The sequence below is a fragment of the Macaca nemestrina genome, chromosome 9 (genome assembly GCF_043159975.1).
Source record: "Macaca nemestrina isolate mMacNem1 chromosome 9, mMacNem.hap1, whole genome shotgun sequence".
NCBI lineage: Eukaryota > Metazoa > Chordata > Mammalia > Primates > Cercopithecidae > Macaca > Macaca nemestrina.
The window spans coordinates 95177569-95204076 of record NC_092133.1 but is presented as its reverse complement, the minus strand read 5'-3'; the positions used below and the strand labels follow the sequence as shown (position 1 = coordinate 95204076).

General features: G+C 40.2%; 1 protein-coding gene across 4 annotated transcripts; it reads left to right on the top strand.

Moving 5' to 3' along the window:
- Positions 1–865: 865 nt before the first annotated feature.
- LOC105463233 (zinc finger protein 25) lies at positions 866–26316 on the top strand. 4 transcript variants are annotated; one of them, XM_071070150.1, is made up of 7 exons: positions 1456–1582; positions 5670–5769; positions 9614–9636; positions 18627–18753; positions 19058–19153; positions 22432–22495; positions 22986–26316. In XM_071070150.1, the coding sequence occupies exons 4-7, from the start codon at positions 18720–18722 to the stop codon at positions 24052–24054; spliced, it is 1263 nt and encodes a 420-aa protein (XP_070926251.1). In that variant the 5' UTR covers positions 1456–1582; positions 5670–5769; positions 9614–9636; positions 18627–18719; the 3' UTR covers positions 24055–26316. The 4 variants fall into 4 exon arrangements, with proteins under 4 accessions (XP_011708529.2, XP_011708528.2, XP_070926251.1 ...); XM_011710227.3 differs by lacking the exons at positions 1456–1582; positions 9614–9636 and adding an exon at positions 866–995; XM_011710226.2 differs by lacking the exons at positions 1456–1582; positions 9614–9636 and adding an exon at positions 909–1430.
- The last annotated feature ends 192 nt before the right edge of the window (positions 26317–26508 follow it).

Below are 26508 nucleotides of genomic sequence, written 5' to 3'. Positions count from 1 at the left end.
TGTTTTACATATACAGCCAAGTCCTCTCTCTGTATCCGTGGGTGATTAGTTCCAGGACCTCCCTGGATTACTCAAATCTCTGGTAGAAAATAACCTGGTATTTGCATAACTTACACACCTCCTCCAGTATGCTTTAAATTATGTGTAGATTAATTGTAAACCTAACACAATGCAAATACTATGTAAAGTTGTATTGTATTGTTTAGGGTATAATGACAAGGGGAAAAGTTTGTACATCCTCAGTAAGATTGAATTTTTAAGTATTTTCATTCCGAGCTTAGTTGAATCCATAGATAAGGACCCCCGGGATAAGGAGGGATGGTTATATATATTCCTTAGTGAAATGATAGTCATGATACTCTATACCATTAGGTTAAAATTTGTGTAAATTCATGAGAAGGATGTACACCTAACACTAAGCAATTTTGCTTTTGGGAAGTGGTACACTCGTTTTATTTTAGCTTATATATATTTTGTAGTTTATTACGTTTTGCGTATCGTTTGCACAATTGTGAAAGCTAGCATTCCTAAGAAGCGGTTACACGGCATTATCCTTCATTACTCCATGTACTTTTGTACCCACGGAGTTCAATCACTTTAACAAAACTGCCCATCAGTGTTCCTTGGGGCACCTCACGGTAGCCTTCTGTCTTCAAGCGCGGACGTGCGAAGGTTCAGCTCTCCGCCATCGCCGAGCGAAGCCAGCGCCAGCCCCAGGAAACCCGACCGCAAACACTCAGGACCCTGGAGGAGGCCGCGCCTCACGACGTCATCCAAGATGGAGTCGCAGCCGGGCCTTCTGGGAAGCGTAGTTCTGGAGTAGGGCTCGGGAAGCGTTCTGCGCATGTGCAGTGTCGTCTCCTTTCTGGCGTTGGCGTTTTTGTCTTACGCCCTAGGGTGGGGAGAGGACTCCGCTGCCTCCGGGTCTCGGCTGGGCCGCAAAGGGCGGGGCCTGGGCCCGGCGCTGGCCAGGAGCAGAGGCCGAGACCCTGCAGGTGTGTCGAAGGCTTTTGCGGGCGGGCAGGGCCCGGGAGGCGGGGTCTCGAGCCTGGAAGCCGCCTCCTGGCCCCGGAGCGGCCTCCGCGGAGGGTCCCGGGTGGGAGCGGCCTGGCGGGGAGGTTGGCCATCTGCGCTGGCGCTCCTGCCCGGAATGGCGTTTGCGCGACCTGCTTGAGGGGTGGCCAGAGAAGGCCTGCGGTGGCCGGGCAGCGGGCGCCCGGAGTAGCCACATTGTGTGACGTGACCGGAGCTGCCACGTCAGGCGCGCTGGCCGCTGCAGACTCGGCGCTCGAAAGCCACAGGGACGTGGGCTCCGGTACAGCCTCTGTAGGTGGTCCCGCTGCGGCTGGACGCCCATTTGGCAAATGATGGGGGCCTTTGGGTACTGAATAGGGTAGTAGATGTAAAGTATGATACAGGACTCAATAAAGGTGAGCTGCTTCTATTATTACAAGACATGTTGTTTTCATTATTGGCTCATTTAATCATCGTAACCATCCTTTCGACTGAACCACCTCCATTTAAATAAATGTGACTACTAAAGATTCAGAGAGAGAAATTATTTTACCCACAGTATTAGCAGGTGGGTTGTAAATCCTCACTTTTTCCTCTGAATTCATGCGCCTTCCCACACTAAAATCCAGTCTTGGCTTGTATTTAGCACATTTGTCCCTTGAGCACCACCAGAACGTAGCTGTGGAGTGTACTTGAACCCAGTCTTAACCACGTAGTGTTGTGTTTCCAAAAATGCTTGGGGGAATCTTCAGAGCCCTTGAGTCAAAAGGTTAATTATTTAAGGCCTTCCTGCATCCTCCAACCTTAGTGTCTTCTCAGAGGACTGTGAAACGTGTAAATTGAAACCACAATTTGAGGGCTCAATTTTGCATTTTACAGGAGAAGCGGGGAATCCCATCCAGCCCAGAGGCTAGTTTCTAAAGACAGGAAATGGGACAAAGAATTTTTTTAAAGATGAAAACTGCAGTTCATCAGTTCCCCCATTTTATGGTGGTGATATGATAATGCCTCTCATTGGCTGATAACTGAGCTTAGGCATTTTGTAAGCACCATGCTAGCTGGAAGTGGTTTTTGCTGCTGATTTTAGTTTTTTTTTTTTTGGTACATAATATACATATTTATGGGGTACGTGTGATATTTTGATATATGCATACAATATGTCATGATAAAAGGGTAATTATAATATCCACCACCTCATTTATCATTTCCTTGTGTTGTGAATATTCCAAATCTTGTAGCTATTCTGATATACACAATAAATTATTGTTAACACTTGTCACCATACTGTGCTACTGAACACTAGGACTTATTCCTTCTACCTAACAGTATTTTTGTACCCATTAACCAACCTCTTTTCATTCCTCACTCCCTGCTTCTCCTCGTAGCCTCTGGTAACCAACATTCTACTTTCTACTTTCATGAGATCAACTATTTTAGCTCCTGTGTATGAGTGAGAACATTATATTTGTCTTTCTGTGCCTGGCTTATTTCGTGTAACATAATGTCCTCCAGTTCCATCTTTGTTGCTGCAATGACAAAATTTCCTTCTTTTTATGGCTGAAAAATACTCTATTGTGTATATATACCACAATTTTCATTATCTATTCATGCATTGATGGGTACTTAGGTTGATTCTATACCTTGACTATTGTGAGTAGTGCTGCGATAAAAATGGGAGTGCAGAGATCTCTTCAATATACTGATTTCCTTTCTTTTGGATATATACATAGCAGTGAGATTGCTGGATCATATGGTAATTCTGTTCTTAATTTTTTGAGGAACATCCACACTGTTTTCCACAGTGGCTGTACTAGTTTACATTGCCACCAAGAGTGTGTGAGGGTTCTCCTTTCTCCATGTCCCAGCATTTTCTTTTTTTTTGCCTTTTTTATAATAGCTCTTTTACGAGGTAAAATGATATCCCATTATGGTTTTGATTTGCGTTTGTCTGATGATTAGTGATGTTGAACATTTTATCATATACCTATTGGCCATTTGTATGTCTTCTATTGTGAAATGTCTGTTCAGATCATTTGCTCAATTTTTTAAAATCATTTCTTTTGTTTTCTGGCTGTTGTGTTCCTTATATGTTCTGGTTATTAATTCCTTGTCAGATGGGTAGTTTGCAAATATTTTCTCCGATTCTTTAGGTGTCTTTTCACCGTGATTGCTTACTTTGCTGTGCCAAAGCTTTTTAGTTTGATGTAATCCCGTTGTCTATTTTTGTCTTTGTTGCTTGTGCTTTTGAGGTCTTACCAAAAAATTTTTGTCCAGAACAATGTTCTGAAGCATTTCTAAATGTTTTCTTCAAGTAGTTTCATAGTTTCCGGTCATACATTTAAGTCTTTAATCCACTATCATTTGATTTTTGCGTATGGTTAGAGACAGGGTCTAGTTTCATTCTTCTGCATATGGATATCCAGTTTTCTCAGCACCATTTATTGAAGAAACTGTCATTTCTCCAATGTATGTTCTTGGTGCCTTTGTCAAAAATGAAATTGGCTATAAATGCATGTATTTATTTCTCAATTCTCTTTTCCATTGGTCTATGTGTCTATTTTTATGTCAGTAACCTACTGTTTTGTTTATATAGCTTTATAGTATATTTTGAAGTCTGGTAGTGCAATGCCTCCAGCTTTGTTCTTTTTGCACAAAATTGCTTTGGCTATTCGGGGTCTTTGGTGGTTCCATATAAATTTTAGGATTTTTTTTTCCTATTTCTGTGAAGAATGTCATTGGTATTTGGATATGGATTGCATTGAATCTGTAGACTGCTTTTAGTACTATGGACATTTTAACAATATTAATTCTGCCAGTCCATGAGCATAGGATATTTTTCCATTTTAATATAATTCATCAGTGTTTTATACTCTTTTTGAGACAAGATCTCAGTTTGGTGCAATCTTGGCTCACTGCAGCCTCTGCCTCCCGGGTTCAAGCGATTCTCCTGCCTCAGCCTCCTGAGTAACTGGAATTACAGGAGTGAGCCACCACACCTGTCTAATTTTTTTTGTAGTTTTAGTGGAGACAGGGTTTTGCCATGTTGGCCAGTCTGATTTTAAACTCCTGACCTCAGGCGATCCACCTGCTTCCACCTCCCAAAGTGTTGGGATTACAGGTGTCAGCCACGGTGCCCAGTCTGTTTTATACTTTTAATTATAAGATCTTTTACTTTTTTGTTAAATGTATTCCTAGGTATTGGAGTTTTTTTGGTAGCTATTGTAAATGGGATTGCTTTCTTGATTTCGTTTTCAGATTGTTCACTGTTGGTGTATGGAAATGCTGCTTTTTTTTTTTTTTTTTTTTTTTTTTTGAGATGGAGTTTTGCTCTTGTTACCTAGGCTGGAGTGCAATGGCATGATCTTGGCTCACTGCAACCTCCGCCTCCTGGGTTCAAGCAATTCTCCTGCCTCAGCCTCCTGAGTAGCTGGGATTGCAGGCATGCACCACCACACCTGGCTAATTTTGTACTTTTAGTAGAGACTGGTTTTCTCTTTGTTGGTCAGGCTGGTCTCGATCTCCCGACCTCGGGTGATTCACCCACCTTGGCCTCCCAAAATGCTGGGATTACAGGCATGAGCCACCGTGCCTGGCCTGCTACTGATTTTTTAATGTTGATTTCGTATGCTGCAACTTTACTGAATTCATGTATCAGTTCTACCAGTGTTTTTGGTGGAGTCTTTATGTTTTTCTAAATATAGGGTCATGTATCTGTGAACAAAGATCCAATTTGGGTGCCCTGTATGATTTCTGCTGCTTATGACAAGGACCTTAGGATTATGACATGTAGTTGCCTTTTACTATATATATATGAAGTGCTTGTTTGAGAATTGTGATGCCTAACTGTTATTTTAGAAGCCAGATTTGTATCACTGTCAGCAGATTAGATTCTCAGGTCAGAGTTCATCAGGGCCTAATTAAATTTTGCCTTAGGCCCAGCCCAAGTTTTGAGGGTACAGTGCATTGCAGGTACTGTCTGTTTTGGTGATCCTGAGTGAAGACTTATAGAATCTGAATGGTACATGAAGGGTTGTTCAAGATTATCTAATTCCTACTCATTTTAAAGACAAAAGCATTGAAACTAAGGCAATCACTAAGTTTATTAATAGCAGAGCCTAGCGTAGGACTGAGTCTTTAAGTTCATTATATCATATTTACATCAAAAGAAGTTTCTTGGAGAAGTAGTTTTTGAGAAACTGCAATTAAGGAAGAAGAAATGTCTTATTTTTGAGAACTTTGAAAAGACTTTCTAACCTTGGGTTTATAATAGAAAAAAATGCTTATGATATGTAGCTTGATTACCTTTTATGTACCAATAAATATATCTCTTCAACATCATTTCTAGTGTCAGCAAAGGGCTCCATACTTTGGATATATTATACATGTTATTTAATCAGTCATGATTGGATATTTAAGTTTTTGATTCTTTTGTGTTATTCAGAAAACAGAAACATAATTTTCAAAACAGTCAGTAGGAAAGAAATGTATAGATTCATTCAAAAATGTCACAGGCTCATCAAGATTAATATCAGAGTCAGAAGTGGACAGGCGGATGCCACTTCATCATGGTCCTTACTATGCTTTCTAATGGGTCAAAGATACGTTTTCTCAGAGGTATATATTTTACTAAAATGTTGTATGGAAATTTCTCACAGGTGATTCCTGGGGCTGCCAGATAAGGTCCCTTATGATTTCTGCTCTGGCTTTGTAGTTTTCAGCCTTTCCCAAGAGCAGCAGAAAATGAACAAGTTCCAGGTGAGTCATTTATTTAGCCCTTACTTTGTTTCGCTGTGTGTCTGTGTGTGTGTTTAATGAGTTTTATGAACGAGAGCCCATATACTAAATTAGAAACGTAGAAATAGTTAAAAATCACCTTCAGGCAAAATACTATTAGAATAAAACAGCAATTCTTGAAATGTGGTCTGCAGATCCCTGGGAGCTCCAAGACCTTCTCAAGGGGTCTATGAGGTTGAGACTCAGAGTGCTAAGATGTAGATTGCCTTTTACACTGTTGATACTTGCACTGATGGCATGAAAGCAATGCTAAATAGGTTATTGCCTGTTTGGCATAAAGTAGACAATGGTATTGATACTAACAAATGTGTGGTTTTTTTTTGTTGTTTTTTTTTTAAGATGGAGTCTTGCTCTGTTGCCCAAGCTGGAGTGCAGTGGCATAATCTCAGCTCACTGCAGCCTGTCTCCCAGATTCAAGTGATTCTCCTGCCTCAGCCTCACGAGTAGCTGGGATTACAGGCACCTGCCACCACACCCTGCTAATTTTTGTATTTTTAGTAGAGAAGGGGTTTCCCCATGTTGGCCAGGCTGGTCTCAAATTCTTGACCTTAAATGATCCTCCCACCTTAGCCTCCCAAGGTGCTGGGATTACAGGCATGAGCTACTGTGCCAGGCCACAAATGTGATTTTAAAAATATACCTTATAACAATGTGTCAACATTTGAGTAATATTTCTGAGGTGTATGTTCAGAGACAAACTCAAGCAATTTAGGAGGACAAAGTGATACCGAGAAGTGAGGAACGAGTTGTAGGTTGATTGGGACAATATTACCCTAAAAGACAATATTTGAGGAAAGTCTAGAATTAAATGAGATAGAGAGTCAAGTAGAAATCGGAGGGAGCAGCATTGTGGGTAAGAAAAACAGCAATACAGACACCCCAAAACATGTTCCAGAAACAGTATGTAGGATATTGAAGCTAGAGAGATATGACTTAGGGTAAGAATGGTAAGAGGTAACATCAAAAAGGTAGAGGAAGCTAGAATATGTACGGCCCTTGTAGGCTGTAGAAAACAATGAATTTTGTTTTTTTGTTTTTTTGTGGTTTTTTTTGCTCATTTAAAAATCACCTTTTATATAATCAAAGGAATGTACATAATGAAACCTGACCTTAGGGGGGAAAGAATTTAGCCATTCAATAATAAGGATGGTATAAGCTATAGATTTTATATAAATGCCTTTTATCCGATGAAGGAAGTTCCCTTCTTTTCCTAGTTTGTTCAGAATTTTTATCATGAATGGATCTTGAATTTTGTCAAATGTTCTTTTCCTTTTTCTGGGATAATCATGTTGTTTTCTTTTTTAGTTTGTTAGCATAGTGAACAACATTGATTGATGTTCAAATGTGGAATCAAACTTGCATTGCCAGGATAAGTTGGTCATAACATGTATATTTTAATATATTGCTGAATTAGATTTCCTAACATTTTGTTGAGGATTTTTGCATCTGTCACCATTAAGAATATTGATCAGTGATCAGTATACCAGTAAATGTTTAATAATCAGATTTTAGGGGTTGGGAAAGAAATCTGGTTTATACTGTTTACCAGTTTCTGTGATATAAATACTCCCACCATGCCAAATTTCAAGCTATAACATGCCAGCCAATTCCTGAAAACTAGCTCTTCTGAGCTGATACAAACTGGTGCCAGCAACCACTGTAGTTGTCATTTCTGGTAATGTTATTGTTAGATTTGGGTCTCGGGGTCATGTGAGCCTTATAAAATGAGTTGAGAATGGTTATTTTTTCTTGGTTTTATGGAAGAAATTACATATAATTGGTATTGTTTCTGATTTATTGTTTGATTGAATTCACCAATGAAACCATTTAGGCCTGAGGTTGTCTTTGTTCAAAGGTTTTGTTTACTTGTTTTAATTGAAGAGAAATTCACATACTATTCATCATTTAAAATTATACAATTGTGAGGTATTAATATTTAGTACATTCACAGTGTTGTGTAACACCACCTCTACTTACTTTCAAAACATTTTCACCATCCCAAAAGAAAACCCCATACCCGTTAAGCAGTCATTCCCTGTTCTCTCTCCCTCTTTCCCTTGGCAACCACTAATGTTTTCTGTCTCTATAGATCTACCTATTCTAGATATTTCATGTAAGTGAGGTCATACATTATGTGACCTTTTATGTCTGCCTTCTTTCACTTAGCGTGTTTTCCAGGTTCATCCACCTTGAAGCATGTATCAGTACATCATTCCTTTTTATGGCTAAAATGCCATTGTGTATATACTCCACAATGAATATATAATCCATTCATCCATTGACAGACATTTGGGTGGTTTCCACTTTTTGGTTATTATGAATAGTACTGTTAGGCAAATTCGTCTATAAGTATTTGATACCTGTTTTCAATCCTTTTGGGTATATACCTAAAAATGGAATTGCTGGGATGTATGACAATTCTATGTTTAACTTTTTGAGGAACTGCCAAACTTCCACAGCAACTGCACCATTTTACATTCCCATTAGCAATGTACAAGGGTTTCAGTTTCTCCATATACCCCCAAAACCTGTTCTCCATTTTTAAAATTATGCCTATTATAATTGGGGTGGGAGAGTGAAGTGTTATCGTTGTGGTTTTGCATTGCATTTCTTTAGAGATGAATGATGTTGAACATCTTCTTGTGTGCTATTTTTTTAAATTATTTTTCTAGTGTGCTTTTTAGCCATTTGGATATACTGTCATCATTTGGTATATGCAGGTGATTGGTTCCAGGACCCATACATGTACTAAAATCCACAGATACTCAAGTCCTGCAGTCAGCCCTTCAGAACCCATGTGTGCAAAAAATTGGCCCTCCATATGTGTGGTTTCCAATCTTGCAAATACTACATTTTCAATCTATGTTTGGTTGAAAATAATCTACATCCAAGCCTGTGTTGTTCAAGGGTGAGTTGTGTTATTTGGAGAAATGTACACTCAAGTTCTTTGCCTATTTCCTAACTGGGCCGTTTATCTTTTTGTTGTTGAATTATAAGAACATTTTATGGCCAGGCCCAGTGGCTCATGCCTGTAATCTCAGCGTTTTGGGAGGTCACGGTGGGCAGATCACTCGACGTCAGGAGTTCAGACCAGCCTGGTCAACATGGTGAAACCCTGTCTCTACTAAAAATACAAAAATTAGCTGGGCTTGGTGGTGCATGCCTGTAGTCCCAGCTACTTGGGAGGCTGAGGCAGGAGAATCACTTGAACCTGGGAGGTGCAGGTTACAGTGAGTCGAGATGGACCTGTAGTCCCAGCTACTTGGGAGGCTGAGGCAGGAGAATCACTTGAACCTGGGAGGTGCAGGTTGCAGTGAGTCGAGATGGCACCACTGCACTCCAGCCTGGGCGCCAGAGCAAGACTGTCTTAAGAAAAAAAAAAAAAGATTGGCCAGGCGCAGTGGCTCATGGCTGTAATCCCAACACTTTGGGAGGCTGAGGCCTGCGGATCACGAGGTCAGGAATTTGAGACTGGCCTGGCCAACATGGTGAAACCCCGTGTCTATTAAAAATACAAAGATTAGTTAGGCAGGGTGGCGCATGCCTGTAGTCCCAGCTACTTGGGAGGCTGAGGCAGGAGAATTGCTTGAACTTGGGAAGCAGAGGTTGTGGTGAGCTGAGATGGCGTCACTGCATTCCAGCCTGGGCAACAGAGGGAGACTCTGTCTCAGATGATTTGCAAATATTTTCCACACTGTGAGTTGTCTTTTCTCCATTGTGACAGAGTTCTATAATGCACGAACACTTTAAATTATGATGAATTCAAATTTATTTTTCTTTTATTTGTGCTTTTGGTGTCATATAGAAGAATCCATTGCCAAATTCAAGGTAGGCTATGTTTTCTTATGAGAGTTCTACATGTTTAACTCATATATTTAGGTCATTGATTTGTTTTGAATGATTTTTGCATATGATGTGAGGTAGAGGTCCCATTTAACTCAAGCATGTGGGTATTGAGTTTTCCCAGTATTATTTGGTGAAGAGACTATTCTTTTCCCACTGAATGGTCTTGACAGCCTCGTTGAAAATCAGTTGGGGCTGGACGTGGTCCCCCCATGCCTGTAATCCTAACACTTTAGGTGACCAAGGTGGGCAGATCTCTTGAGCCCAGGAATTTGAAACCATCCTGGGCAACATGAAAAGACCCTGTCTCTACAAAATACAAAAATTAGCCAGGTGGGTGGTGTGCACTTTCAGTCCCAGATACTTGGGAGGCTGAGGCAGGGGAATCACCTGAACCTGGGGAGGTCCAGGCTGCAGTAAGCCATGATTGCACCACTGCACTCCAGCCAGTGAGACCCTGTCTTAGAAAAATTAAAAAAAAAAGATGAAGAAAATCATATGATCATAGATATATGCATTTATTTCTGGACTCAGTTCTATCCCATTAGACTGTATGTCTATCCTTATGCCAGTACCTCACTGTTTTGATAACTAACTTTTCAGTAAGTTTTGAAATTTTGAAGTGAATCCTCTGACTTTATTCTTCTTTCCCAATGTTGTTTTGGTTATTGAGGACCCCTCGCAATTTCATATGAATTGGAGGATATTTGAACCTGTAGATTTCTTTGGGTAGTATTATCATTTGAACCATATTAAGTTTCCCAGTCCATGAAAACAGGATGCCGTCTCATTTATTTAGGTCTTATCTTAGTATAGCCAGCCAGCTCTCTTTTGTTTACTACTATTTTCGTGAGATGCCTTTTTCCATCCTTTCTTTTCAGCCTACTTGTGTCTTTGGATCTAAATTTAATTTTAGAAGGCATATATTTGAATCATGTTTTTGATATCCATTCAGTCAATCTCTGCCTTTAACTGGCGAGTCTAATCTGTTTAAAATGATGTTTGATAAAGACTTCTGCAACTTGGCATTTTTCTTCAACATAGTTTATATCTTTTCCTTTAATTCCTCCGTGATATGGTTTGGCTCTGTGTCCCCACCCAAATCTCATGTCAAATTATAACCCTCAATGTTGCAGGAGGGGCCTGGTGGGAGGTGATTGGATCATGGGGGCAGACTTCTCCCTTGCTGTTCTTGTGATAGTGAGTGAGTTCTAACAAGATCTGGTTAAAAGTATGTAGCACTTCCCCCTTTGCCCTCTCTCTCCTGCTCTGCCATGTGAAGATGTGCCAACTTCTCCTTCACCTTCTGCTATGATTTTAAGCTTCCTGAGGCCTCCACTGCCATGCTTCCTGGATAGCCTGTGGACCCATGGGCCAATTAAACCTCTTTTCTTTGTAAATTACCCAGTCTCAGGTGGTTTTTTTTTTTTGTTTCTTTTTTTTTAATTGAGATGGAGTCCTGCTCTGTCATCCAGGCTGGAATGCAGTGGTGCAATCTCAGCTCACTGCAACCTCCACCTCCCAGGTTCAAGAGATTCTCCTGGCTCAGCCTTCCAAGTAGCTGGGATTACAGGTGCATGCCACCATGCCTGGCTAATTTTTGTATTTTTAGTAAAGACGAGGTTTCGCCATGTTGGCCATGTTGAACTCCTGGCCTCAAGTGATGTGCTCGCCTCAGCCTCCCAAAGTGCTGGGATTACAGAAGTGAGCCACCGTGCACAGCCTCAGGTAGTTCTTTATAGCAATGTGATAATACACTAATACCCTCCAATACTGCCTTCTTTTTAAATTTTTTCTAATGTACCATTTTGCTTTCCTCCTCATTTCCTTTTGTTAATATTTTAAGGTGTTTTTAGTGGTTATTCTTAACATTACAATTTTTTTCTAATTTTTTACAATCTAGTTTGAATTGATACCAACTTAGCTTCAGTACTGTATACAAATTGCTGATATATAGCTCTGTTTCTCCCCCTTTTATGTTGTTACTGTCACAGATTATATTTTTGTATGTTGTATGACCATTAACATATATTTATAATTACTATTTTATGCATTTGTCTTTTTAAATCCTATAGGAAACAAAAAGAGATAAAATTTAAAACATACCACAATACCAGCTTTTATATGTACCTATATAGTTACCTTTACCTGTGTTCTTTATAGCTTCATATGGCCCTGAATTACTGTCCAATGTCCTTTCATTTCAGACTGAAGGACTTCTTGTAGCATTTCTTATAAGGCAGGTCTACTAGAAACAGAGTCCTTTAGCTTTTGTTTATCTTGGAATACCTTAATTTAATCTGCATTATTGATGGATAGTCTTGATGGAAAAGAATTCTTGAAATAGAATTCTTTTCTTTCAGCACTTTAATATGTCATCACACTGCCTTTTGGCTTTCATAGTTTCTGTTAAGAAATCTGCTTTAATCTTAATGGATTAATGGATTAATCTTAATGGCTGGAGTTGACTGCTTTCAACTTTTCCATGCTGAGGTTGTAAGTGGCTAGTGGCTCTAGCATTCCAAAGTATGGAGGCCAGTGGCCCCCTTCCCACAGCTCTATTAGGCAGTACCCCAACCACACATTTCCCTCAACATTGCCCTAGTAGTTTCTCTGCGGGGCCTCCATCTCTGTGGCAGACTTTTGCCTGGACACCCAGGCTTTCCAATACATCCTCTGAAATCTAGGGGGAAGCTGCCAAGCCTCCTTCATGCTTGCATTCTGAGCACCTGCAGACTTAACACTAGATGGAAACCATGAGGGATTACAGATTGTGCCCTCCTGAGCTGGGGCTAAAGCTGTACCTGGGCCCCCTTGAGCTGAAGCTGGAACCAGAGCAGCTGAGATGTGGGGAGCAGTGTCACAAGCCTGCACAGGGCTGCATTGCCCTAGGCCTGGCCCCTGAAACTATTCATTCCTCCTAGGCCTCTGGGCCTGTGATGGAAGGCTCAGTCCTGAAGATCTCTGAAATGCCTTTAAGGCATTTTCCCCATTGTGTTGGATTGTTAATTGGCTCCATTTTGAGTCATGCTAATCTCTCTAGCAGTGGTTGCTTCACGGCCTGCTTGGGCTTGGATTCTTTCTGTACCACAGGACTAGGCTGCAAACTTTCCAGACTTTATGCTTTGATTCCCTTTTAAATATCGGTTCCAACTTTAAGTCATTTCTTTGCTCCTGTATTTGATCATAGGCTGTTAGGAGCAGTCAGGCCACATCTTGAATGCTTTGCTGCTTAGAAATTTCTTCTGCCATATACCCTAGGTCATCATTCTTAAGTTTAGTCTTCCACAGATCCCTGAGACATGCAGCCAAGCTCTGTGCCAGGATAAAACATGGGAGACCTATACTCCGGTTTCCAATAAATTCCTCATTTTCTTCTGAGACCTCATCAGCTTAGCCTTCACTGTCCATATCCCTATCAGCATTTTGGTCACAACCATTTAACCAGTCTCTTAGAAGTTTCAAACTTTCCCTCATCTTAGTGTCTTCTTCTGAGCTCTCCAAATTCTTCCAACCTCTGCTTGTTACTCAGTTTCAAAACTGCTTTTATATCTTCAGGTATCTTTATAGCAATGCTCTACTCAGTACCAATTTTGTGTTAGTTCTTTTTTGCATTGCTACAAAGAAGTACCTGAGGCTGGGTCATTTATAAAGAAAAGAGGTTTACTTGGCTCATGGTTATGCGGGCTGTACAAGAAGCAAGGTACTGGCATCTGCTCAGCTTCTGATGAGGCCTCAGGGAGCTTTTACTCATGACAGAAAGTTGAAACAGGAGTTAGTACATCACATAGTGACAGTGGGAGCAAGAGAGAAAAAAGGGGTAGGTCCTAGACTCTTTAGTTATTCATTTATTTATTTATTTTTTTGAGGTGGAGTCTCACTCTGTTACCCAGGCTGGAGTGCAGTGGCATAGTCTTGGCTCATGGCAACCTCTGCCTCCCAGGTTCAAGCAATTCTCCTTCCTCAGCTTCCCAAGTAGTTGAGACTACAGGCGTGGAACATGACACCCATCTAATTTTTGTATTTTTAGTAGAGACAGGGTTTCGCCATCTTGGCCAGCTGGTCTCAAACTCCTGACCTCAGGTTATCTACCTGCTTTGGCCTCCCAAAGTGCTGGAATTACAAGCGTTAGCCACCACGCCTGGTGCCAGACTCTTTTAAACAACCAGATCTCATCTGAGCCAAATGAGAACTCACTCATTATCAAGGGAATGGTGCTAAACCATCCATAAGAGATACACCCCCATGACCTGGATACCTCCCACCAGTCCCCAACTCCCACACTGGGGATTATATTTCAACATGAAATTTGGAGGGGACACACATCCAAACTATATCAGTAGGCCAGTAAGAAAAAAGTGCCACGCACTTTCTCCCCAAAATTTAGCAGCCTCTTTCTTTATTAAGTACTCCACTGAGGCTGGGCACAGTGGATCATACCTATAATCCCAGCACTTTGGGAGGTTGAGGCGGGTGGGTCACCTAAGGTCAGGAGTTCTAGACCAGCCTGGCCAACATGTGACACCCCATCTCTACTAAAATTAGCTGGGCGTGGTGGTGGGCCCCTGTAATCCCAGCTACTTGGGAGACTGGGGCGGGAGAGCTGCTTGAACCCGGGAGGCAGAGGTTGCAGTTGCAGTGAGCTGAGATCACACAGTTGCACTCCAGCCTGTGTGACAGAGCGAGACTCTGTCTCAAAAAATAAATAAATAAAAAGAAAGAAAAGAAAAAAAAAAAGTACTCCACTGGTTGATGGTTAAAAAAGAAAAAAACAGAAAAAAGATTCTACAGTTCCAAAAACTTGATTCTATCAGTTTTTGTCAGCTTTAGTGGTTGCCTCAGTGGAGGGACCAATTCTTAGAGCACCCTAAGTCACCATTTCTCATGAAGTCAGTCATGTTGAAACGTTTTTAACTACAGATTCAGTTTATTTAATGGAATTGATACTAGGTAATATTATTTATCTTAGATATTTCTTCCTGAGTGAGTTTTGGTAGTTATCTTCTTTCAAAGAATTAATCCATTTCATCTTAGTTGTCAAATTTATGCACATAGACTGGTTCTTAGTATTCTCTTATTTTCCTTTTACTGTTTGTAGGGCCTATAGTAACTATTCCCCTTTTCATTTCTGATGTTGTTAACATGTATTTTTTATCTTGGTCATTCTGAATATAGGTTTATCAGCTTTCTTAGTTTTTTCAGAGAACCAAGTTCATTAACCATGTTAACCAATAACATTAAACAAAGTGCTCACCTATTATTTTCAAGTATTTGATAGCATTCCAGATAAGTTTCTGTTACTGATTTCTAGTTTATGTCTACTGTGTTTAGAGAATGTATTTGGTAGATTTCAATTCTTTTAGTTTAAGATATTTTCCGGCCCAGAAAATGGTCTTTTAGTGAATATTTCATGAAAAGATGTGAGCACTTTGTTAATGTATATTTATAAGTATCTTTGAAGGACAGTTTAGTTTACAAAATAGTCTTTTCCTTCTCACTTCTTCTGTAAGCAGTCCATTTTAAATTTTATAGTTTCCTGTTATGGCTATATGAGAAATAGTTATTCTTACATAACTGTTAGCTTTTTTTTTTTGAAACAGAGTTTTGCTCTCTTGCCCAGGCTGGAGTGCAATGCCACAATCTTGGCTCGCTGCAACCTCCGCCTCCTGGGTTCAAGCAATTCTCTGCCTCAGCCTCCCGATTAGCTGGGATTAAACGCACCCGCTACCACGTCTGGCTAATTTTTTGTATTTTTAGTAGAGATGGGTTTTGCAATCTTGACCCGGCTGGTCTTGAGCTCCTGACCTCATGATCCATGTGCCTTAGCCTCCCAAAGTGCTGGGATTACAGGCATCAGCCATTGCACCTGGCCATCTGTTGGCCTTTTTTTTTTTTTTTTTTTTTTTTTTTGAGATGGAGTTTCAATCTTTGTTGCCCAGGCTAGAATGCAATGCCATGATCTCGGCTCACCACAACCTCCATATCCCAGGTTTAAGCGATTCTCCTGCCTCAGCCTCCCGAGTAGCTGGGATTACAGGCATGAGCCACGATGCCCGGCTAATTTTGTATTTTTAATAGAGACAAGGTTTTTCCATGTTGGTCAGGCTGGTCTCAAACTCCCAACCTCAGGTGATCCGCCCGCCTTGGCCTCCCGAAGAGCTGGGATTACAGGCGTGAGCCACCGTGCCCGGCCCCCACAGCTTCTTTTTTGGACTCTTCTAGAACTCTGTTTTTTATATATTTGAAAATTCTGTCTGAGGAAACTTACTCATATGTGTATCTGCCAAAACGGACAATTCCATTTTTATGTTCCATAGTCACTTTAAGCACAGAATGAACAAAATTCAACTCATTAACTCCTGCCCAACTTATCCTTTTCCTTGTATTCCTGTTTTCATTTACAGACTTCCTGGTTGCCACATAATAATGTTAGTTTGTACAAAATTAGCCGAGCGAGGTAGCGGGCGCCTATAGTCCCAGCTACTCGGGAGGCTGAGGCAGGAGAATGGCGTGAACCCAGGAGGCGTAGCTTGCAGTGAGCTGAGTTCAAGCCCCTGCACTCCAGCCTGGGTGACAGAGCGAGACTCCGTGTCAAAAAAAAAAAAAACGGACCGGCTGGGCTGGTGGCTCAGGCCCATAATCCCAGCACTTTGGGAGGCCAAGGCGGGTAGATTACCTGAGGTCAGGAGTTCGAGACCAGCCTGGCCAATATGCTGAAACCCCGTCTCTACTGAAAATACAAAAATTAGCCGGGTGTGGTGGCAGGCGCCTGTAATCCCAGCTACTTGGGAGGCTGATGTAGAAGAATCATTTGAACCTGGGAGGCAGAGGTTGCAGTGAGCCGAGATTGCGCCACCCAGCCTGGGAGATGGAGCCAGACTCCATCTCAAAAGAAGAAGAAAAAAAAATGAACCAAGAATTTATATCCAGCTAAGATGTTCTGCAAGTAAAAATACTGCCTTTCAGATTTCATAGAGTATAAATAAAGCAATGATTAGAGGAAATTTCATAGCCTTTAACAGTTCTACCAATAAAAGTGAAGGAATGAAAATAATTGGCACTATGACTGTACCCACAAGCAAGGCATACAGACATTATGGGTGCTGCCCTCCCCCCTTTCTCCTAGTGATTATTAACTAATGTCCAATTAATCACAAAGTCACATTATACTTCTTTCCCCCACTGCTGTTGCTTTTATATAATTGTTTTTCTGATTTTTCTAATGTGCCATTTGCCACTTTTACATTAAAGTTTTCTCCTAAGCCACTCATTTACCCCTGTAACTCCAGTGCTTACTTGACACGTCTCTTCAGTGGCTCCTGGTGTCTGTATTTTCATCTACACAGTGAATGGTGAGCATCCCAGAGATATATAAGACATTTCACATAGTATGAAATAGCAGAATATCTCTTTATGTTTTCTCTTATATGAACAAAAACAAACTTGTTAAATTTATTATTATTATTATTTTGAGATGGAGTCTTGCTCTGTCACCCAAGCTGGAGTTCAGTGGCACAATCTTGGCTCACTGCAACCTCTGCCTCCCAGGTTCAAGCCATTCTCTTGGCTCAGCCTCCTGAGTAGCTGGGACTACAGGTGTGTGCCACCATGCCCGGCTAATTTTTGTATTTTTTAGTAGAGATGGGGTTTTGCCATGTTGGCCATGCAGATCTCAAACTCCTGCCTTCAGGTTATTCACCGGCTTCGGCCTCCGAAAGCGGTGGGATTACAGGCGTGGGCCACTGTGCCCAGCCTACTTTTTTTTTTTTTTTTTTTTTTTTAGATAGAGTCTCGCTGTCTTTAGATAGAGTCTTACTGCAGCCTTGACTTCCCAGGTTCATCTGATTCTCCCATATCACCCTCTCAAGTAGCTGGTGTTACAGGCCTGAGTCACCGCACCCACTGCCTTAATAAACATTAATACAAGCAAATGTATGTATTAAGCAGAGATTTGTTAAGTGTGTATACAAAGTATATTTTACTAGTCCAAAAGACAGATTCAGAATTTCTTCTTGTCCTGTCCCTTGACTCTACACTGTAACCTTCTAACTAATCTTGGTCCTATGCCCTACCATAGGTATATAACTAGCAACCTATGGTATATACTTACCATTGGTATATACCCACCATAGGTATCATACCTACCAAGTTATATGTGGTTTCCTAAACTTGCCATTTCTCATGAATCCATGCCTTTTCCAATTGTGTTTTCTTTATTCCTAAAGTTAGTTTGACCACCTAATAAAATCTAACATGACAATATGAAATGCAAATAATTACCCCCATTTGTGGCCATCTCATATTGTGTACTTGTTTCTGTCATGGCATCTGCTTCACATACTATAATTTAGCATTTTCACCTTTGTCTCCCTGGCAAAATATAAGCTCCTCGTTAACAGGAATAGAGTCCTGTGTCACTTAGTGATGGGGATATGTTCTGAGAAACGTATCAGTAGGTGACTTCGTCATGCAAACATCATAGAGTGTCCTTACACAAGCCTAGATAGTACAGCTGACTACAGACCTAGGCTATGTGGTGTCGCCCATTGCTCCTAGGCTACAAACCTCTATAGTATGTTACTGTACTGAACACTGTAGGCAGTTTGTAACACAATGGTAAGAATTTGTGTATCTAAACATAGAAAACAGACAATAAAAATACTATATTTTCTTATAGGATCGTCATCATATATGGATTCTATCATTAACTGAAATGTCATTATGTGGCACATGACACTCATTTTTTTCTTCATCTTTGTATCTTCAGCAGAGTTCCAGGCATGGAGTGGGAATTCAGTAAATATGTACTGAACAAATATTCCTTCTATGAATAAAGCAGGGTACAGCATGGCACATATTCTAACTCTCCAGAGTGAACTTTGCAGTTAGTACACTAAGAGCTAGCTCACATGTCTTTTCAATGGTATGCTATCTATTCTGGTTACTTTAGATTGAACTGAAGTTTGTTATTCCAGGGACCTGTGACATTAAAGGATGTTATTGTGGAATTCACTAAGGAGGAATGGAAGTTACTGACCCCTGCTCAGAGGACTCTGTATAAGGATGTGATGCTGGAAAACTATAGTCACCTGGTCTCAGTGGGTGAGGAAAACTTCCGCAGGTGTAAATCCCGCTAGTTTGCATCTCCCTTCTTGGCTGCTGGAATATGAAAGGTCCCTATAGGGTTGAATGATTGACATTAGTTATGATTCAGAGTTCGAAGTTAATAAATGCATTTTGGGTACTAGAAAAAATATTTGTGTCCCTGTCTCCCCACTGAAAGAATCTAAATTTGCCAAGCCTAACTGCAACCTTCATCATTCTCCTGAAATTCCACTTCCTCATCTTTCACAGTCCCTAAATTCCAAGCAATTTGTATCATTTCCTTGATATTTTCCATTCATAGGTTACCATGTGAATAAGCCAAACGCAGTCTTCAAGTTGAAGCAAGGAAGAGAGCCATGGATATTAGAAGTAGAATATCCACATCGGGGTTTCCCTGGTGAGTTAGAAGAAATTATATCCCATGTTACTGGTGAGTGGTTGGTGCCTCTTGCCTTCTGAAATATTTTTCGGCAATCTCTCACTTTTTTTTTTTGAAACAGAGTTTTGCTCTTGTTGTCCAGGCTGGAGTCCAATGTTGCCATCTCAGCTCACCTCAACCTCCACCTCCCAGGTTCAAGCAATTCTCCTGCCTCAGCCTCCTGAGTAGCTGGGATTACAGGCATGCGCCACCATGCCTGGCTAATTTGGTACTTTTAGTAGAGACGGAGTTTCTCCATGTTGGTCAGGCTGGTCTCCAACTCCCGACCTCAGGTGATTCACCCACCTCAGCCTCCCAAAGTGCTGGGATTACAGGCATGAGCTGCCGTGCCCAGCCTAGGTAGTCTCTTTATAAATGCCCTATAGTTTTGGAAGCGATTAAGGACACTTTATTTGCACATGTGAAAAAACCTAATTCACACCTCCAATTTTTGTTCTCTCCACTTAAATTCTCTCCTTTGCTAGACATGGTTTAAATAGATTTACTTCTCTTTCCTATATACAAACTCTAATCCCTCCTTACCTTGTATTTTGTCTTTTTCTCTAGCATCGCCAGTTACTCCCTGCCATTAGAGTATGCAACTATAAAGTGTTTGTAAATCTGACTTACAACTTTTTTAAATGGCATCTCCCTCCTTTTATTAACAATAAAATACCTCAGTTATTTTAGCACCAATTTTAACTTCCCATATTTTCTTTAAACTCTGAACTCAGATTAAAAATCGTTATGCGGCTCAACAATTCTTTCATTTCAGAGTTGCTACTTCCTGCTATACAGTGTTTATCCTTCCCACAAAGCACTCCTTATCCCCCCTAAAATCTACTGTATCTTATTTGGATAACACTGAGGCAATCAATCTCATCCTGCCTCCTTAAATGTTTATGATGTATTTTCTAACTTGTGCACAGATGTGTTGCCAGTATCAGGAACAATGCCTATTACATATTAGTTGCTCACTAGATATTTGTTGAAAGAATGAATATTAATTAACAAGAGACTGGTTGGGCGTCGTGGCTCACGCCTATAATCCCAGCACTTTGGGAAGCCAAAGCGGGTAGATCACTTGAGGGCACCAGTTCGAGACCAGCCTGGCCAACATGGTGAAACCCTGTCTCTACTAAAAATACAAAAATTAGCCGGGCATGGTGATGCAGACCTGTAGTCCCAGCTACTTGGGAGACCGAGGCTTAGACACAAGAATTGCTTGAACCCAGGAAGCAGTGGTTACAATGAGCCAAGATCGCCCCACTGCACTCCAGCCTGGGCAATAGTGAGACTCATGTTCATGAAAAAAAGAAATAAAAAATATATAAAATAATTGACAACAGACAGACACTCTCTGCTTTCTGCTCTGTGCTTTTTTTGTTAACTCCTATAAGAGCTCATCCATTCTTAAGGCTAATGCATTGGTTTTTATGATAAGGACTCCTAAAATTGACCTCTCCAGCATCTTTGCCCTATTTATATTCTGATCCCATATTTTTACCTTCTTGTAAGATAGTTCTGCTCATTCCACTTCCTTCCTTGTTAGGATCAAAATAAAAATTGTTGATCTAAATTCCCACAGTAGCTGTGTAATGCAGCATATGTACATTGCCAGAAGCCTGCATGGTATGACTAATACTGACTCAGTATTGAGTCATTTAGACAAAATAAAAAACCTACAAGGGTAAGGAGGTATTAGTAATATTCATTTAAATGAATTTTCTGTCAAGAACTAGTCTTTCCCTCTCTTGCCTATGCAACTTATTTCTCTTTGTGGCCCCAAAACACCTGTTAACTTCCATTTTACTATGCTCTTAAATGTTTTCCAAACATAAGATTTTTTTTGAGATGGAGTCTCACTCTGTTGCCCAGGCTTGAGTGCAGTGGCGCGATCTTGGCTCACTGCAACTTCCACCTCCCCGATTCAAGTGATTCTCCTGCCTCAGCCTCTTGAGTAGCTGGGATTACAGGTGCCTGCAACCTGGCCCAGCTAATTTTTGTATTTTTAGTTGAGGCGGGGTTTTACCATGTTGGTCAGGCTGGTCTCGAGCTACTGAGCTCAGGTGATCCACCCACCTCAGCCTCTCAAAGTGCTGGGATTACAGGCATGAGCCACCATTCCCGGCCCATTCATATAATCTTATTTCATGTGTGCCTGAGTTAACATTGCATAATTCCTTATCAAGTGACTTTTCTTATGTATTCCCCACCATTGCTATGAAATTCCAACCCCAAGCCTCTACTGATAACCTTTCACTTGCTTTCATGCATTTAAAGATGCATAAATATGAAGGTCACTAAAGATTCTAGAATGATGTTCAATAATTTGACCTTTAAAGATCCTGTAGTAAATTGGAAGCAGAGATGGAAGAAGCGAGATATGAAAATGAAATTCAAGACTAGTGCTGAGTCATAAGTAACAAGTGCTTTAGAAGTGCAGGATTTGGTGGTCAGGATGAGTTGAGGATTGAAAATCTCTGGTGTTAGAACTAGGAATTCATCCTTGTATAGATGGCTTATCCTGATGCTTTTAAGAAAATCCTTCCTTTTGGATATATGTGGTCCTCCATCTTCCTGTCCTGAAAACAAAGCCAGCTAGACGGAGAGTGAAAGTCTAAGCTACAGGACTCTTCCTCTAAGCCTGAGGAAACTGATGTTCTGAGAAAGTCCCTTTAGTATTGACACCTAGATTGCTGTGGATGGATGAAGAAGAAATAAAGTAGAAGTTTGTCTGCTAAATACTAGCAATCCTAGCACAGTAATCTAGGTTTGAGGCAATAAAGACCTATACTTCAGTATACTTCAGCTCCTTCTTCCAGTTTAATCTTTTCCATGTAATTCCAGGGAACACTGTTGTCCAGTAGTTTTTCTTATCCTGCTTACTGTTCATGGTACTTAAGGGGCTCACAGCATTCTCTATACTTCCCACACTCTTGTTCAGCAACACTTCTAATGTCTTGCGTTCTCCTTTCCCGGTTCTTTTTTTGTCTTTAACTTTCGCCTCCAAGCTCTTAAGGTCATATTTGTAAAAATGTCAGAGTACATGGGTCTACAACTAGGCTCCTTCTTCTGTGTGTGACAGCAGTTTTTAGTGTTCGTTTTAGTTTATTTTTCCAAAACAATGGGCTAGAGGAAATTTGCATTTGAGGTTCTTCCATTATGAGAAATTGGCCTGAAGCCTAAGAATCAATGCTATGACAATATTAATGTGTTAATATTTATAAAGTATTAAATTTTTGATTCCTTTGTAGAAGACCTATGGAGTATTCATGATCTAGAAGCAAGATACCGGGAAAGCCAAGCTGGAAATTCAAGGCAAGTTCAAGAATTAATGTTTAAGATTAAAGGTTTGTAAGCAAGAGTCTTGAAGGAGTTACTGGAAATGGGAGGACACTAGTTAATACTAAACATGAGAAAACTAACACTGCAGAGCAAATCCCGAGGAATATAATCCAAATGGGAATGCCCCTTTTCATAGAGACCTTGTGCAGGATCAGGAGACTGAAACTTTGAAGTAGTCTTTTTACTCTTCTGAATTAAATAATAAAGGGAGTCTTGATTACACAAAACAGAAAGCAGGCAATTGAGAGACCCTGTGAATAGAATGCAGATGCAGATTCACCTTGCCAAATGTTAAACTACAGTGCAGGTCAGAGAATGTTCACAGTGGAGAAACCCTATGGAACCAATATGGGAACATCTCTAGAAATCATTCCTCAGAGGTACTTGGAAAATATGCCCAGTGTGGGGGAACAAAAAGCCTTAAAAGTCTTACACATTAATGAATGTGGAACTTTCTGTCTAGGAATGGAGAACTCACAAAACATCAGAAAACTCGTACCACAGAGAAAGCCTATGAATGTAAGGAATGTGGGAAGTTCTTCTGTCAGAAGTCTGCCCTCATAGTACATCAGCATACTCACTCAAAGGGCAAATCCTATGACTGTGATAAATGTGGGAACTCTTTCTCCAAAAATGAAGACCTCACAAGACATCAGAAAATTCACACGAGAGATAAGACCTATGAGTGTAAAGAATGTAAGAAAATATTTTACCACCTATCATCTCTCAGTAGACATCTGAGAACCCATGCAGGAGAGAAACCCTACGAATGTAATCAGTGTGAGAAATCCTTCTACCAGAAACCACATCTCATAGAACATCAGAAAACACACACAGGGGAGAAACCTTTTGAATGTACTGAATGTGGGAAGTTCTTCTATGTGAAGGCATACCTTATGGTACATCAGAAAACACACACAGGGGAGAAACCCTATGAGTGTAAGGAGTGTGGGAAAGCCTTTTCCCAGAAGTCACACCTCACAGTACATCAGAGAACACACACAGGGGAGAAACCCTATAAATGTAAGGAATGTGGGAAATTCTTCTCTAGGAATTCACACCTCAAAACTCATCAGAGAACTCACACAGGAGAGAAACCCTATGAATGTAAGGAATGTAGGAAATGCTTCTACCAGAAGTCAGCCCTCACAGTACATCAGCGAACTCACACAGGGGAGAAACCCTTTGAATGTAATAAATGTGGGAAAACCTTTTACTATAAATCAGACCTCACTAAACATCAGAGAAAACACACAGGGGAGAAGCCCTATGAATGCACAGAATGTGGCAAATCTTTCTCTGTGAATTCGGTCCTCAGATTACATCAAAGGACTCACACGGGAGAGAAGCCCTATTCATGCAAGGAATGTGGGAAGTCCTTTTCTCAGAAGTCACATTTTATTATACATCAGAGAAAACACACAGGGGAGAAGCCCTATGAGTGTCAGGAATGTGGGGAAACCTTTATCCAGAAGTCACAACTCACTGCACATCAGAAGACACACACAAAGAAGAGGAAGGCTGAGAAGTAAGATGAGTTGAGAAATTCTCTTGACTGAATTCATCCTTCAGAACAATCAGATAATTCACACAAGAGGTACACCTTATGAATCACATCAATATAGGGAAATTTTCAGCTACAATCTTTGCTCTTTCTGTGTATCAGCAAATACATAGATTCTGTACATTTATTTGGGAGAAAATTTTATCATATTGTAGACTTTTCTAAATATTAGATAATATAAATGGCAGAAGTCATGCAAATTATAAAACAGGAGGGAAGCCTTTCAGAAGTCATACTTTTGTTTTGCAACATAGAAATCAAACAGGAGAGAAATCCTGTGAGTAAAATGAATGTCAAGACATTTTCTGTCAGGGCAGCCAGCTGTAGACATCCAAAAGCTCATAAGTGAGAAGCTCCTTGAGTATCCAGAAATCTCTTTACACAATTGGAGCTCATATACTAAAGAATTCAAAGGGAGAACTGCAAAGACCGTGGCAGATACAGAAGCCTTTCTTAAGAATTGATGTTTCATTCAATGTCAGATCACTGGTACTTGGATAGATATTTTAAATATTTGGAAGGTGTTCAACAAAAATTCAAATAATTTGTACTGAGGGAAACAGTTATACTAGAAATCATGTTGCAGATCTGATGCCAAGATTGCTCTGTTTTAAAAGGAAACCTGCAAATGTCTACATATATGAAGCTTTTAAAAAGCACAAATTATTAGGCAACATCATTAAACATACATTAAATGTCTTTTGGTATATAGGACTGTGTGTATGTGAATGTGCTATAACATGTAACTTGTGGATGTTCAATGTGCATGTGGAATCCATCCATAATTGTACATAGGGAAATACGTAACCTTTGTTCGTTCAGTAACTATTATGCCTATGAAGATATCGCACATTAAGTCTCAGTAGTGACTCTTGTTGTTAATATTTGTATTGTAAGTGTAATATTTCTTTTAAACTGTAAGGCATCTTTTTATCCTATTTATGTGTGTGTGTGTGTTTGCAAATGGATATAGACGGTGGCACTAAACTAATCCTTCAAAAAAAAGCTAAAATGTTTTTGTAAAATTTTTAAATGTCAGCCAAGTTTTGCATTAGGGACACCTTTATATATAGCAAAAGCCTGAGCTATTTTTAAACAGCTAAAAACAGTAATATTTATTACAGTCTATACAATGGAAACAAATAGTGCAATGTAAGAAATATTGTGTATCTTACTGTTGATGTATGAGCAGGGAGCAGAGATACCTGCATTTGTATTTTTCTGAGAGTCCTAAATTTCTTCACCAGCTTTTTCTTCCTCATAGAAGCAACATGACATAGTTAAAGGTGTGGACTCTGGAATCCTGCCGCCTGGGCCCCAATTCCAGCATGGGGCATGCTACTTAATATCTCTGTGCCTCAATTCCCTTCCCATAAAAGAGTAGTGATAGTGACAACATCTTAGGATTGCTTTGAGGTCTAAATGAGTTGAAATTTTCAAAGCACTTAGAATAGTGTCTGAGACACAAGAGCTATATGTTAGAGGTTATCATCATTATTATTTGTATTTTGTGAATTACGCTGCAAAAAAAAAAAAAAGTTGGCTACCCAACATTCATCCCCCACCTTCTTGCTGCCAGTGCCTTGATTTGGTAGTTTGTTGTTTGTTTTCCTAGAAGTGATTTAGGAGCAGATCCTGACTACACTAAGTCAGGGTTTGACAAATGACGGTCCATCAGACAGATCTGGCCCACTACCCATTTTTGTATCCTGCAAGCTAAGAATGGTTTTATATTTCTAAATGGTTAAAAAAAAGAATACTGTGACACATGAAAATTATATAATATTCAAATTTCAGTGTCCATAAATAAAGTGTTGAAAACACAAATACAAACAAAAACATCTGTGTATGTTTGACCTGTGGCTGTCTTTGCACTACCCCAGCAGGGTTGAGTAGTTGTGGCAGACACCTTATGCCCTTGAGCCTATGATCTAGCACTTTACAAAGTAAGTTTTTCTGTTACTTAGAGCTGAAAATAAAAGCAATGTAGAGTTATGCTTTTATAAATATTACCTGTTTCAGAAATGATGCATACAGCAATTTGTAGGTGGGTGGTTTTTTTGCAGTATGTTTATTTTGTGCATTATATTTATATGTTAAGAGCCTGAGCTTAGAAATATTTTTCAAAGAAATGTGTTTTTTACTTGCTGAATTGTCATAACATCAAAATAAGAAATTTCTTGATGTAATGTAGCAGTAAACATATGAAATAAACACTGTCTAAATTAAATCGAATTGTTCATTGATCCCTCCCCATGTAGCAGGACTGGCCGCTGACAAAACCTCTCAGACACCAAGTTGTGGAAGGAAGGGCTTTATTCAGCTGGGAGCATTGGCAAGCTACCGTCTCAAAATCCAAGCTCCCTGAGGGCACAATTTCTGTCCCTTTTCAGGGCTTGCAACACTAAAGATTTCATATGAA

Excerpts from the sequence above, each read along its gene's own strand:
- LOC105463233 (XM_024787169.2), top strand. The coding sequence starts at position 8,630 with ATGTGTGGTTTCCAATCTTGCAAATACTACATTTTCAATCTATGTTTG. Across the intron at positions 8,717-18,626 it reads CAAGCCTGTGTTGTTCAAGG|GGACCTGTGACATTAAAGGA; the intron begins GTGAGTTGTGTT and ends TTGTTATTCCAG. Across the intron at positions 19,154-22,431 it reads TCCACATCGGGGTTTCCCTG|AAGACCTATGGAGTATTCAT; the intron begins GTGAGTTAGAAG and ends ATTCCTTTGTAG.